General features: G+C 44.5%; 1 protein-coding gene across 2 annotated transcripts in view; it reads left to right on the top strand.

The window, feature by feature from the left end:
- Nucleotides 1–12,420, top strand: part of LOC135383043 (venom metalloproteinase BumaMPs1-like) — a 120,932-nt gene that overhangs the window by 90,732 nt on the left and 17,780 nt on the right. For both annotated transcript variants that reach the window (XM_064612683.1, XM_064612682.1), the window contains exons 9-10: nt 1,712–1,761; nt 7,143–7,251. In XM_064612683.1, coding sequence (XP_064468753.1) covers nt 1,712–1,761; nt 7,143–7,251 — 159 coding nt within the window. The remainder of the gene's footprint in view (nt 1–1,711; nt 1,762–7,142; nt 7,252–12,420) is intronic.

Below are 12,420 nucleotides of genomic sequence, written 5' to 3'. Positions count from 1 at the left end.
CAGCACACGAGGTGCTCTGATATGTCCTCCAGGAATGTCTCTGTACTCGCAATATTAGTACAGTCGCTACAGAAATGCATAATACAAGTTTTTGTATACATGACACCACTCGAATGCAACACAAACTTCCGTTGCATTGCCAAAATTCAACAGCTGACAGCTTTAAATTAATTAAACCAGCTTTAGACAGCTTTAGATTCACCTTACTTAAACCTGAGTAAAAGAATGTACGTTACACTTTTTCAAAAAACCGCGAGGAGTTTGGGATAACTATTTTGCACACATAAGGCAGTGTTCCGTTATCAACACATCGTGTGAATTCCATTCCATTCTGCAAACCTCGAAAATCGGCGTAGGTGAGCTTTAAGCCAGACATTGCCCGTTCTCTCGGCGAGCTGGTCTACGGCTAAACACCCCGTGTTCCTGCCAACATTTCCAAGCCTGCACATCTGCCCAGCTTCGACACTTCGGACTACCTGTAACGGCTCAGCAAATCCCTCTCCCGACTTCGGGCAGCGCTGTTCCAAGTTCTACTCCATATGGTTCTCCGGACCTTCACACCACCTCGCAACTTTTCATGCCAATAAACCTTTGCTATAGTCCGGATGAACCCCGCCTACGTCGAATATGGTATTGAGCTCCCTCCGCTGCTCGCCCATTTCGCCAAGCCGCCGCCATCAAGCCCGTTTTCCGGCATTCCCGTTAGAACCAAACGGGTTACCTGGAGTGATCTCCCGAGGGGTGGGGGGTTAAACCTTGCTTTCTAATTCAAATATGTATGTGCTCTCGTATGTCCCTATTTTGTTAAAGCAGAACTTTCCCACACGCCATCGCCCAGAGCTAACCGCCATTTAGGACATTCCATCTCCTGACGTTTTGAAAACCGGAGGCAAAGTTGTCTCGCGACGGAAGGCCCCGAGTTATTATGAAAGCCTTAGGTATACGCGATTTTCGGCGACTGATGAGCGACGCAAAGTGCCCCAGAAAGGCACATGCCTGATGCTTCTCAAGAATCAGGAGAGAGCTCCATGTCATTCGGAACGGTAATCGGGCAGGAGCGTATTATGCGGTGAAGTTGCCAAAAACACGGTGCCAGTGTCGATAACCTCCCCTCTGCAATAACAGGCCGCCAACCTACCAATCATGTATTCTAACACCAGCACCAACCTTTATTACAACGCTGTATGTGTGTACCACACAGCTCCAGCAGTTGTTGCAGGTCTTTTGACACTTGAAAGCTCATGAAGACAGTGAGGCAGCACATGTAAAACCCTGTGGTGCAGGTCTACTGAAGCATCAGACTTCGCTCTTGTGGGCAGTATTACGACGGTGCACTCTCAAAACAACACTTCACAGCATAGCACGCTGCTACCAAATGATATTCTTCACTCTACCACTTTGTTGAAAACAGAAGGCGTAAGCATGTCCAACCACTTTGCATTCATGTGAATGGTGATAAGAAGTGGTACGCCCCTCACATTCCTGCAATCATAAGTGATAGCGGTATCATTCTGTGGTAGCCTTAGTCGTGTTACGTGGTGATGTATATTAAGAGAGTAGAGTTCACAAAAATATGTAATGGGAATCCGAACACATGGCTAGTGGATATTCAGTAATTCATCGAAATTGATCTACCTCCCGCTACTTATGAATATAAAATACATACCTTTATTCTGTGCGTGCACTGATGCTTACTTTTATCTTGTTGCAGCTTCGACATCGTGGGATACAACATGGGAAAGTTTTCGTACGGTGTCCACGGTATACTATTGCTATTACCTCGCACCCCACGTCGCGCTGTTGCGAGGCCAGTTCCTCAAAATGTAGTCCTCAGTGTAACTGTTTCGGATAGAGCTGATGTGCGGCCAAATGTCGAACACCTCTTTCTACTGTACATGGATCATAAAATCATGAGGCTGTGGAACGGCACGTCATAGTTGTTGCTAGAGGACCCATTCCACGCAGCTCGTATGGTACAATAGTAATCAAAGTTCCTTTCGAAAGGCTGCTTATTTCGCTACACAGTATCTTGTCCATTTGAGATTGAATCCATTACCATGAGCTTAACCAAACGAGGAGGTAGACAGCATGAGACGCTTCCTAAAGCTCAGGGTAATGGCTTGTAATATGAATGTCACACCACCTACTTGCTGTAGTCTTCTTGTCGATTTGTTTTGATGAGAATGTACGCTGTAATAACGAAGACGAAACTTTTAAAAATATATCTTCACCGCATGCATTCTACCGCAGGGTCTACCACATCGCAAATTGGCATTGTTGTTTGTTTTAAGTCGTTCATCTAGTACGCTTTCCTGTGAAACTTAAGGTTTGTGTGCAGCAGAGAGACAAGGACAGAAGAAACAGACATGAGGGCTGCGTACTCACAACTAAAGGAAAATTTTATTGTTGACACACTTAAATACGTAATTTCCACGGCGTAGGCATATCACAAACACGTGAGCACTAGGAACATTAGGGCTCGTGAAGACTAGGAATCATTATCGAGATACATTATCTCAGCTTGTTTGAGATCAATGGATGGTGTGCTTACACATTTATCACCTGCTTTGTGAATCAAGTAGGCTTCAAGGATCTCCGTATCCACTTGGTTTTGAAAAGTACCTGCTATTGTGTTTTTTTTTTTAAATTGTGGTTCACACCCACAGTTTTTTCAGTGAACTGGCAGATGACCAGACGGGCTGTTAGAATTTCGGGCAGCGGCGTGTTCTCTCAACCTCGTGTTTACACATCTGCCCGTTCAACTTATATACAGGGTGTCCCAGAAAACGTGTAATTGAATTATAGTACAAAAACTACGCCACCTAGAATCATGCAGTCAACGACATTTGTTCTTACTGGGTTTTTGCCAACTCCTGATGTGAATGTCATGTATCCTAAGTTTAATTATGTAAATATTTGTGAACTGAACTAGGAAATTTGTCAAGTAAAGGTCACTTTTTTACCACACCAATATGAAGAGCGTGCCGAATTCACTCATGTTCATGATAATTGACAGTGATATTCGCGAGCTATCCCATCGGAAAAAAATAGCCGAACATCATGCTTTTCATAGCACCGAACCATAACGCGCGACGACTTTTTGAGCGCAATAGCCCAGGCAGCACAATGTACTGAAAGTCGAGTGCAATAGGGGTGGCCGACATGTGTCTTATCAATGTTCTTTAGTTTCACAAGTCTGTTCAAGGCCTTCCACCTACCCGTCCACCCCTATTACACTCGACTTTCTGTACATTGTGCTGCTTGGGAGCTCTCAGTACGACGAAAGGAGGTTCCAAACCCAGCCCACAGAGTGATAGTAGAAAAAGTGACAGTTCCTGAAATTGGGAGAGAGAAAGTGCGATCCCAGCGAAAGTTGGACGCGATAAGCCATACCTGTGTTATCTCTTTCTGCGTTGCAGTTGTGGGCTGGATTTCCAACATCCTTTCGTCGGATTGACAAGGATTGCGTTGAATAATTTATCCCGCGCAAGCTCCGTCGAACATGGTGTTCGGCTATTTTTTCTGATGGGACAGCCCCTGAATATCCCTGTCTATTGACATTCATTTGAATAAATTAGACACACTCTTCACATTGGTGGGGTAAAAAAGTGGCCTTTACTTAGCAAATTTCCGACATCAGTTCGCACAAATTTACATAATTAAACTCACGTTACACGACTTTCACATCAGGAGGTGGAAAAAACCTAGTAAGAACAAATGCTGTTGACCGCATGATTCTAGGTGGTATAGTTTTTTTTATTATAATTCAATGACACGTTTTCTGGGGCACCCTGTAGATTTTGCTGCATGATAAAGGGATACTGTAAACAGCCCCTTGTGTACATTCTACCCATTTATTCTTGTGTTGTATCTGACAACCTCTAATCTTCTTGTCTGTTTTCTTTATGGCAGGGCATAGCTTGAGAAGTTTATTCTGGGCCGTGATAACCACAGGAGCTGAGTGCTTTTTCCTACTTTTTTTTTTAATTGTGCGTGATGCTATTGATGGAAGGTAGCTTAACAGGTCTCATCCTCCGTTTCTTCTGTTGTGCCTTATTCGAACCTTTTAATTTTTTTAGCATGGTTTCTCCTATCTCTAACAACAAGGTTTCTTGGTACCCGCTCCTTCTCATTCTGTCTAATTGCATGCAGAAGCTTTCATTGAGGGTATGCGTACATGGTTTGTCCAAGGCTGCCGTAAGTGCGGACATGATGATAACTCTTTTCACGATCCTTGAGTGGCCTGAGTCATGTGGAAGAATACCGTTTTTGGATCTTGGGTGATAGGTCCAGCACAGGTGATCAGCCTCCCGCATGATATTGATGTCCAAAAATTGAAGCTTACCATTGTCAGGTAACTCATGTGTACCAATGTACCGCTCAGGGTCATCGTTACAGAGAACGAAACTTGGCAAAAAGTAGTGTCTAGATTCCTTAAGAACCATCTCAGTAAATTGGAAATAGTGGACCCTTTCAAGGTCAAGAACTCTTCACCAGTTACTGATTTCCTACAACAAGAAGAGGCACGTAGGGAGTGGCAGTTCTTTTTCATTGATATAGAGGATATGTTTTATTCACTTCCCCAAAAGCCGCTAGTGCAGGCTGTACAAGCAGCTGTAGAAAGTGCAGGAGTCATTTCCTTTCAAAACAACGTGGGAATGCCGCTGTCTTCCTTTATGGAAATGCTGTTGAAATGCGTGTCTTCCACAGTTGTCGAAGTCCAACATCGACACTACATTCAAAAAGGAGGTACCCCTATCGGGTCTGCTGTGTCACCAGTTCTGTGTGAAATTTTTTTGGGACAGATGTACAATCGAATTGGGAACGCCCTGGGAAAAAAATGGAAAATCTTTCGCTATGTAGATGACTTTCTGGTGTACTGTGACACTTCGCATGCCAATTCAGACTGTGATATTACTTACATAATGAACCTTTTCGACCAGTATGCACAGGGAATGAAATTTACACATGAGTTACCTGACAATGGTAAGCTTCAATTTTTGGACATCAACATCATGCGGGAGGCTGATCACCTGTGCTGGACCTATCACCCAAGATCCAAAAAAGGTATTCTTCCACCTGACTCAGGCCACTCAAGGGTCGTGGAAAGAGCTATCATCATGTCCGCACTTACGGCAGCCTTGGACAAATCATGTACGCACACCCTCAATGAAAGCTTCTGCATGCAATTAGACAGAATGAGAAGGAGCGGGTACCAAGAAACCTTGTTGTTAGAGATAGCAGAAACCATGCTAAAAAAATTAAAAGGTTCGAATAAGACACAACAGCAGAAACCGAGGATGAGACCTGTTAAGCTACCTTACATCCATTGCATCACGCACAATTTAAAAAAGCAGGAAAAAGGCATGCAGTTCCCGTGGTTATCCCGGCCCCGAACAAACTTCTCAAGCTATGCCCTGCCATAAACAAAACAGACAAGAAGATTAGAGGTTGTCATATACAACACAAGAACAAATGGGTAGAATCCCTATATGATGCAGCAGAATCTATATAGGCCAAACGGGCAGATGTGTAAACACGAGGTTGAGAGAACACGCTGCTGCCCAAAAATCTAACACCCTGTCTGGTCATCTGCCAGTTCACTGCAAAAACTGCGGATGTGAACTACTATTTAAAAAAAAACACAATAGCAGGTACTTGTCAAAACCAAGTGGACAGGGAGATCCTTAAAGCCTACTTGATTCACAAAGCAGGTGATAAATGTGTAAGCACACAATCCATTGATCTTAAACAAATGAAATAAGGGTGAGCAGGCAAGCGAGCTGGTGAAAGTTCGACGAAGGCATGCCTTGAGCTTGAGGGAACGATAACACACGAAGAAGAGCCTCGTCTTGTCTACTTCTTCGTGTGTTATCGTTCCCTCAAGCTCAAGGTATGCCTTCGTCGATCTTAAACAAGTTGAGATAATGCACCTGGGTAATGATTCCTAGCCTTCACGTGCCCTAATGTTCCTAGAGATCACGTGTTTGTGATATGCCTACGCCATGGAAATTACCTATTTAAGTGTGTTAACAATAAAATTTTCCTTTAATTGTGAGTACGCAAGCTTCCTGTCTGTTTCTTCTGTCCTTGTCTCTCTGCTACAAAAAAACCTGAAGTATGACTTACCAACTACCCCGTTTCTCTACCTTAGTTTCCTGTGAAACTTTGCATACGGAGAAGAAATGCCATTATTCAGTGAAGTGATTGACTCTAACTGTGTTTAGCTGCCAAGTTGCCAAAAATCGAGCTCACATATAATGCCTACTCACGCTCAACCCTCACATAAGGAGCTACACGTACCACAAAGGCATCAAAGCAGAAGCGTCACCAAGTTATTGTCTAACTTTTTTCCGGATTGTGGGATAGATTCTTCTTCAAAGATCTCTAGACCAAACACTAGAACGTTCTTTTTTGGTATTCATTTGAAGTTAAGTAATTACATGCTTGACGATCTACAAATGACGGTATGATAAAATTAACATGAAGATCTCTGTCGAGGGTCAATAAAGAACGTTGAGCTGTCGTTATGCCCATTAACGAGTGACACGGTTACTACGATTCCTGGGCACGCCTTCCTCCGTTTCGCAATCTAGTCTGATAATAGAGAGGTTCTGGAAATCGTAAGCTTATTCCGATTCCGTATCGCTTTCAGCGGATCAGATATCAGCAACGTCATGTCACCCACTTCAAAGGCTTACCATGTTTTCGGAAACATTATCGTGAAACTTTACGATTTCCTAAAACTCCCTAATGACAATAGGCGATCTTACATGGTTACACAACTGTGATAATGACTAATTAGTGACGCGACGGTGTCCGTGCGTTGCTTTTGTCCATTTGAGGGTTATTCAACGTGCACCGAAATTTCAGCTGAGGGCACGTCATGTTCAACATTTCTCAAGGTGGACTATATCTCTAGGCAATTCGTGCAAGCAACAATGCCACCAAATTGCTGGAAGCCCAGCAATTCACCTTCGAATTGGGGCCTTAAGAACATATCTTTGAGGACCGATACAACGTTAGCCGCTTGTTCAAGCGCGTACGCAGTCGATTGAATGTTCATTCTATATATATACTGAGGATGCAGCAAAGCTGCAATAAGATAGATTCGTGTGACGATTCACATACTTTGGTTTCAGGCTACGGCAATCTTGGAATGGTATGCCTTAACTCCAGGACCTCAACGAGCGAAGACGTCGCAGGAACATACGAAGGCATCGTAGCGTTTGCACACGAAATCGGACACGTGTGAGTGCGTACACAGAAATAGTGTGTAACCGCGCATGTACGAATGCGCGCGAGGGACGCACCAGTTGTCGCATCCCCGCACACTTTCCAATCCAGATAAGCCTCCATTGCGGAGAGTGACGCGCTTCTCAAGTGCGCTTTTTCGGTTTCGACTCATTTGCATATCAAAATTCGGGGATGGATATTTGCGCACGATTTTCTAAACGTGGAATGGCGCTCAACGGGGACAGTCCCTCAGTCCGCTATCTCGGTTTTCCCCAAAATTTCCTAAATAAAGAGTTAATTAATTAATTTCATGCGATTAGTCATCTTGTAGGTACATACTCTCTTGCAGTGGATGTCCGACTGGCCGTATATAAATTCTGGAAAGGTTAAAAAATACACTCTGCATTCTATGTGGCCCGGTTACATTGACACACGGCTGTGTACAGGCTGTCCCGGCTTGAGGCATCACACGTCCCTCGCCTGCACTACCTAAGTGCTTGTCACCCATTACGCGTTGCCACCTTTTCCATCAACGCCGAACACCGAGCTCGGGGAGGAGGGGTAATTGATTCCAGCGACGTGAGGTGCTCATCACAATACAAAATAGTGTCCACCAAAGAGACTCGCTCATTATTAGGAATTTCAGAGCGTGTTCGTTTTCCAACTCCGGACATTGTTGCAGTGCGGTAGCCAAGCACACTCAGTGGGCTTTATATACATAAGTAGCATATGATCACCTCAACTATGCGGAAACTCACACAGAGGCCTGGACGCCATTAATTAGCAATTAGAGTAATTTGCGACCCCCCACAGTAATTAGGATCATTCAGGGAGTCATTACACTAATTGGGGAGGATCTAAGACGTGTCCAGACCACTGTGTGAGTTTCCGGCTACTTGAGCTGATAAAAAAAAATAGGCAGAAAATAAAATAGATAGAAAGAAATAGAGTGGAGAAAAACAATTTATTTGACAATCAGCGATGCCATGGCGAAGAAACCGCTCCGGAACACCCGAGTGACCAGCGCCATGTTGGTAGTTAGCACCCGGCAGTTGCAGAGATCGACGACAGGTGGCTACCTAGTTGCAAGGCATCACACTAGATGGTGCCACCATCATAGCTATATGCGAGAAAGACAGAGAACAACAAGATACTAGCGGCAGGTAAAAATGGCAACACTGCTCAACAAGTCTAGGCATGCGAGAGAGAAGGCCTAACCGCTACTGCTAAACAGCACGGAGAAAACAGTACACATCGTGGAGAAGGTGACCAGCTAGGCCTAACCACAGCGTCACCGCACAACACTACGCAGCTAAGACAAGGCGGAAACCACTAGCCACACGACTGTAAACGTGCACCAACAGGCTTGGTACGGGACACTGCTAAACAAGTCTAAACATGAGCACACGGCGAGAAAAGGCTTAACACGAGCACGGTAAAACAATGCAAAAACATCGGCAAATCACTCACCCTTTCCCCCGCGACGGTGCGACTGCTCCATCCGAGAGGCAGGCAGAAACAGAGTGGGCGCGGGGACTCCGGAGCGACAGAGGACACGTCTGCACTTCGCGAGATCCAGTGAGCAAGTGACTGGGGTGCCGCGCCGCGGCCGCAACGCATGCGCGCGCGCTCTTAGCGTCGTCTGCAGCGACCACCTGCGAAAGGCTAAAAGAGAAGAGCATTCCTACGCCCTCTTCTTGCGTTGCTCATTGGTCGTGACGTCATCCCATTGTCCCAAGGCTACACCATTCTTTTTTGTTTTCACACGGTCGACACAACTGGACAAGGTCAATCTGCAATGAAGCTCACCATCATCGGACATGTACACTACATTCCCTCATTGTAAATCCGCTCGTCACAAAATCCACCAGCATCATCAGACACCATTCACCAGTGACGAACCACACATCCGCACCCCATCAGAGGTAGACGGAACACCACCGAAGCTGCGCTCTTCCACTAATGGCCAACGGAATCGCTAGGAACAGAATTAATGCATCCACACCCGTCAGTGTCCAAGAGAGAAGTGAATCTTTGCGCCCCCTGCAGGCCGTGCTCATTGGTCGTGACGTCATCCTATTACAATGAAAAAATGGCTAGGAAGCAAGCGGTTATTACATTATGCGTCATCCTATTGTCTCAGGGCTACAATGTTTTTTTCCACTAATGCTCATCTGGACAAGGTCCACCTGAAACAATAGTGTCGCGGTATTACGTCATCTGCAGCTCTATAATGATTGCATAGGGAACTAGTGCAGAAAAACAACATACATGAGAGGTGATTGTAGGAATTAAGCATTTAATTCCCAAAGTCTTACTAAATTAGACTTGCAAAAGAACAAAATATCCTAACAACTTCAATGGCTACATAGAACGAGCTAATCGAGACATGTCCATCCCTTCCGAGAGCCAGGCAGCTAACTGAATAATGTCGCTTTGTTCCTCGACTGGATCAAGCCATGCACCTGTCCCCCTTGCGGTTACTCTCTTAACTAAATGAATCATAAAATTATTAAGAATAGCACTACTCCCATTCAAGGCAGCACTATCTTCAAGAACGTTCCTTGTCAAAAAGAAAGAACTACATGTAGAAGGAAAACATGACAGAACAGGTCAGGCCATGTCAGCGCATGTTTGTCAGACAACAAGGGGGAAAAAAGCAAAGATAAACACTTGAACAAGCAGAAAACAAACATCAAACTATTTCTAAGCACACGCATTGCTCTTATTCAAAAACAGTGCTCATCATAAATCTGTACAGGACAATACACACAATTTTTGTATTGCTAAATTTTTTTCCAGTAACGGTCAATGCATTGCTACAGACTGCGTGACATCATCACATCCTGTCTGGTAGATCAGATTTGGTGACATCTGGTCATAGATCTAGTGACATCATCACCGTGCGCTCACTCGGGGAATCGCGCGCGTCCCGTGTCCAAACAGCGAGAAGGGGCCCGCGTTGCGCTCCCACGGGGAATCGCGCACGTCGCGAGTCCATACCGCGAGAACGGGCCCGCGCGCGGCTCGCGTGGGGCGCGGCTCGGGCGCACTGTTTTATCACTTAAACAGCAACAGAGCTGATATTGTAGTACCCTCGCGATAAATTTTTTATTCCGGCGACAGCAGAATGTATTCAGAGAAGGCTTAGGGTGTGTAAGGCCAGCCCAAGGCGTGTTGATGGGAGCGCACTGCTCTGTTGGGTACGCAAGCTTGCAGCCGGCGATGGTGGATTGATTGTTTTATTTTATTTTATTTTGAGTCATTATCGGCTCACCTATTTAGTGAAGGCCTATGAACACATGTTAAGTGGTTTGGTTTTAAAATGATGAGAGCTACAGTGTGTAGCGAATGATGCTCACTTTTACCCGTTCTGCTCTATAGTGTTCTTGCAAAATATATGGGTGCAAGGAAATAAAAGGAAAACGAAGTGAATTCACTCCTGTATAATGATCGCTGCGCAGAAGCACGGCACTGTTTTGTTCGTGGATGTATAGCGAACATGCATTCCTGCGATGCTGTGTTTCTTTTTTGCTTTGCGACGGTCGACTGGTGATATCCTATTACATCCAGAAGGAAGACCTATTGTTTTACGTTCGCATATGTGCGTTCCCCCGTTTTGACGCTGGTTGGATAATTATTGACCTGAGGAATAATATGAATTTATGTGGCTGTGAATAGACTTTGTGTTTGTGAGTGTGAAAATGTGAGTGAGTGTGTCTGTGTGTGGTGTGTGTGCGCTGGGACACCACTTGACAAGTAAGTGTTTGACTTTTCGTGTGACACGAGTGATACATTTATGTACTATTGCGTGAAATAGTGGTTTGAAAAATATGGGTAGATGCGTTTGCATTGCTATCTGTAGGATAGGACGAGCGTTTTTAATGGAATTGCCTCGCGAACCTGGTGAAGTCTTTGTTTTGGGCAGGGTAATTTATGAGTGCCCGACGCCGGTCCTGTTGTTGTTTTTTTGTTAGTATGTATCTGTCACAGTCGTAGCGCTATTCAAGCTTTGTTATCTTTGCAAAAATTCAGACTTTATGGTATTAAGCTGTCCGAGTAGATGTGACTTTCCCTGCTCGCTTAAGATAAATTGTTTGTCCTTTTTCTGTGCTTTCTTCACGCGGGGACAATGCAAATGAGTATTTAGCATTATGCAATAATTATCTGATAGCAGAAATGGGTGTCTTTGTCACAGTTTATTAGCGAGTGCATCGTTTTGTTTTCTCTTATAGCTATGCGAGCAAAAGTGCGTATAGTTTTTTGCTGCTCTTTTCTTATTTTCTCTACTTTTACGGAGAAGAAAGCCTCCTGGTAAAAGCTGAATAGTGTTCTATCAGTAGGAGGGGGTTGTTTGTTTGATTTTGTTGGCTGTTTGATATCTTGATGAAGTAAGCAGTGCTTAATTTTGCAATCATGGGTTTTTCAGCAGAAATGCTGGTATCTGAGCACGGAGTAGAAATTCCTATATTTCTCTGCTGCCTAAGAAAATTTGTGCGTCTTTTTCCAAGCAGACCCCGTTTAGTTTACGCGAAATAGAAAAATGAAGTTGTTCTATGATTTTCTGTCGCAGGCTTAGGCCTTTTCCCCGATGAGCAGTATTTTGTATGCGATGGCGCATGTCTGGACTTGTTCAGTAGTGTTGCAATTTTTACCATTCGCTAATATCTTGTTGCTGTCATGTTGTGCTAGCCGCGTATAGCGAAAAGCAGTGATTCTCCGATTATTCCTGAGCGGTTCGACTTAAGCCTTTTCCCTGCTCACTTAAGGACATTTGTGTATCCCTGTCCCGTGCTTTCTTTGTGCAAGGGCAATGCGACTGTGTATGTGGCATTATGCAAGAATTATCTGGTGGCAGAAATGGGTGTCTTTTTCTCAGTTTATTAGCGTGCGCTACGGTTTCTTGCAGTTTCAGCTATTGGGGTGCAAATGCGTGTAATTTTTCGTGGTTATTTTCTTCTTTCACTGCTTTTACTCAGAATGTAGGTGAGGGGAAAAAGGTCAGCATCCAGGTAGAGCAGGAGAAAGCCGCTCAGCAGAGGAGAGTTCTGGACAGGGGAATTTGTTATATGTTGTTCAGTGTCGGTATTCACTTTGCTCGATATGTTGATGGAGTAAGGTGTATGCAGTTATAAGTATTTGTGCAGAAATGCTGGTATGTGAGCATGGAGGAGAAATTGCAAT

The sequence above is a fragment of the Ornithodoros turicata genome, chromosome 2, assembly GCF_037126465.1.
Source record: "Ornithodoros turicata isolate Travis chromosome 2, ASM3712646v1, whole genome shotgun sequence".
NCBI lineage: Eukaryota > Metazoa > Arthropoda > Arachnida > Ixodida > Argasidae > Ornithodoros > Ornithodoros turicata.
The sequence above is the reverse complement of the archived record's forward strand: the minus strand, read 5'-3'. Positions and strand labels throughout refer to the sequence as shown.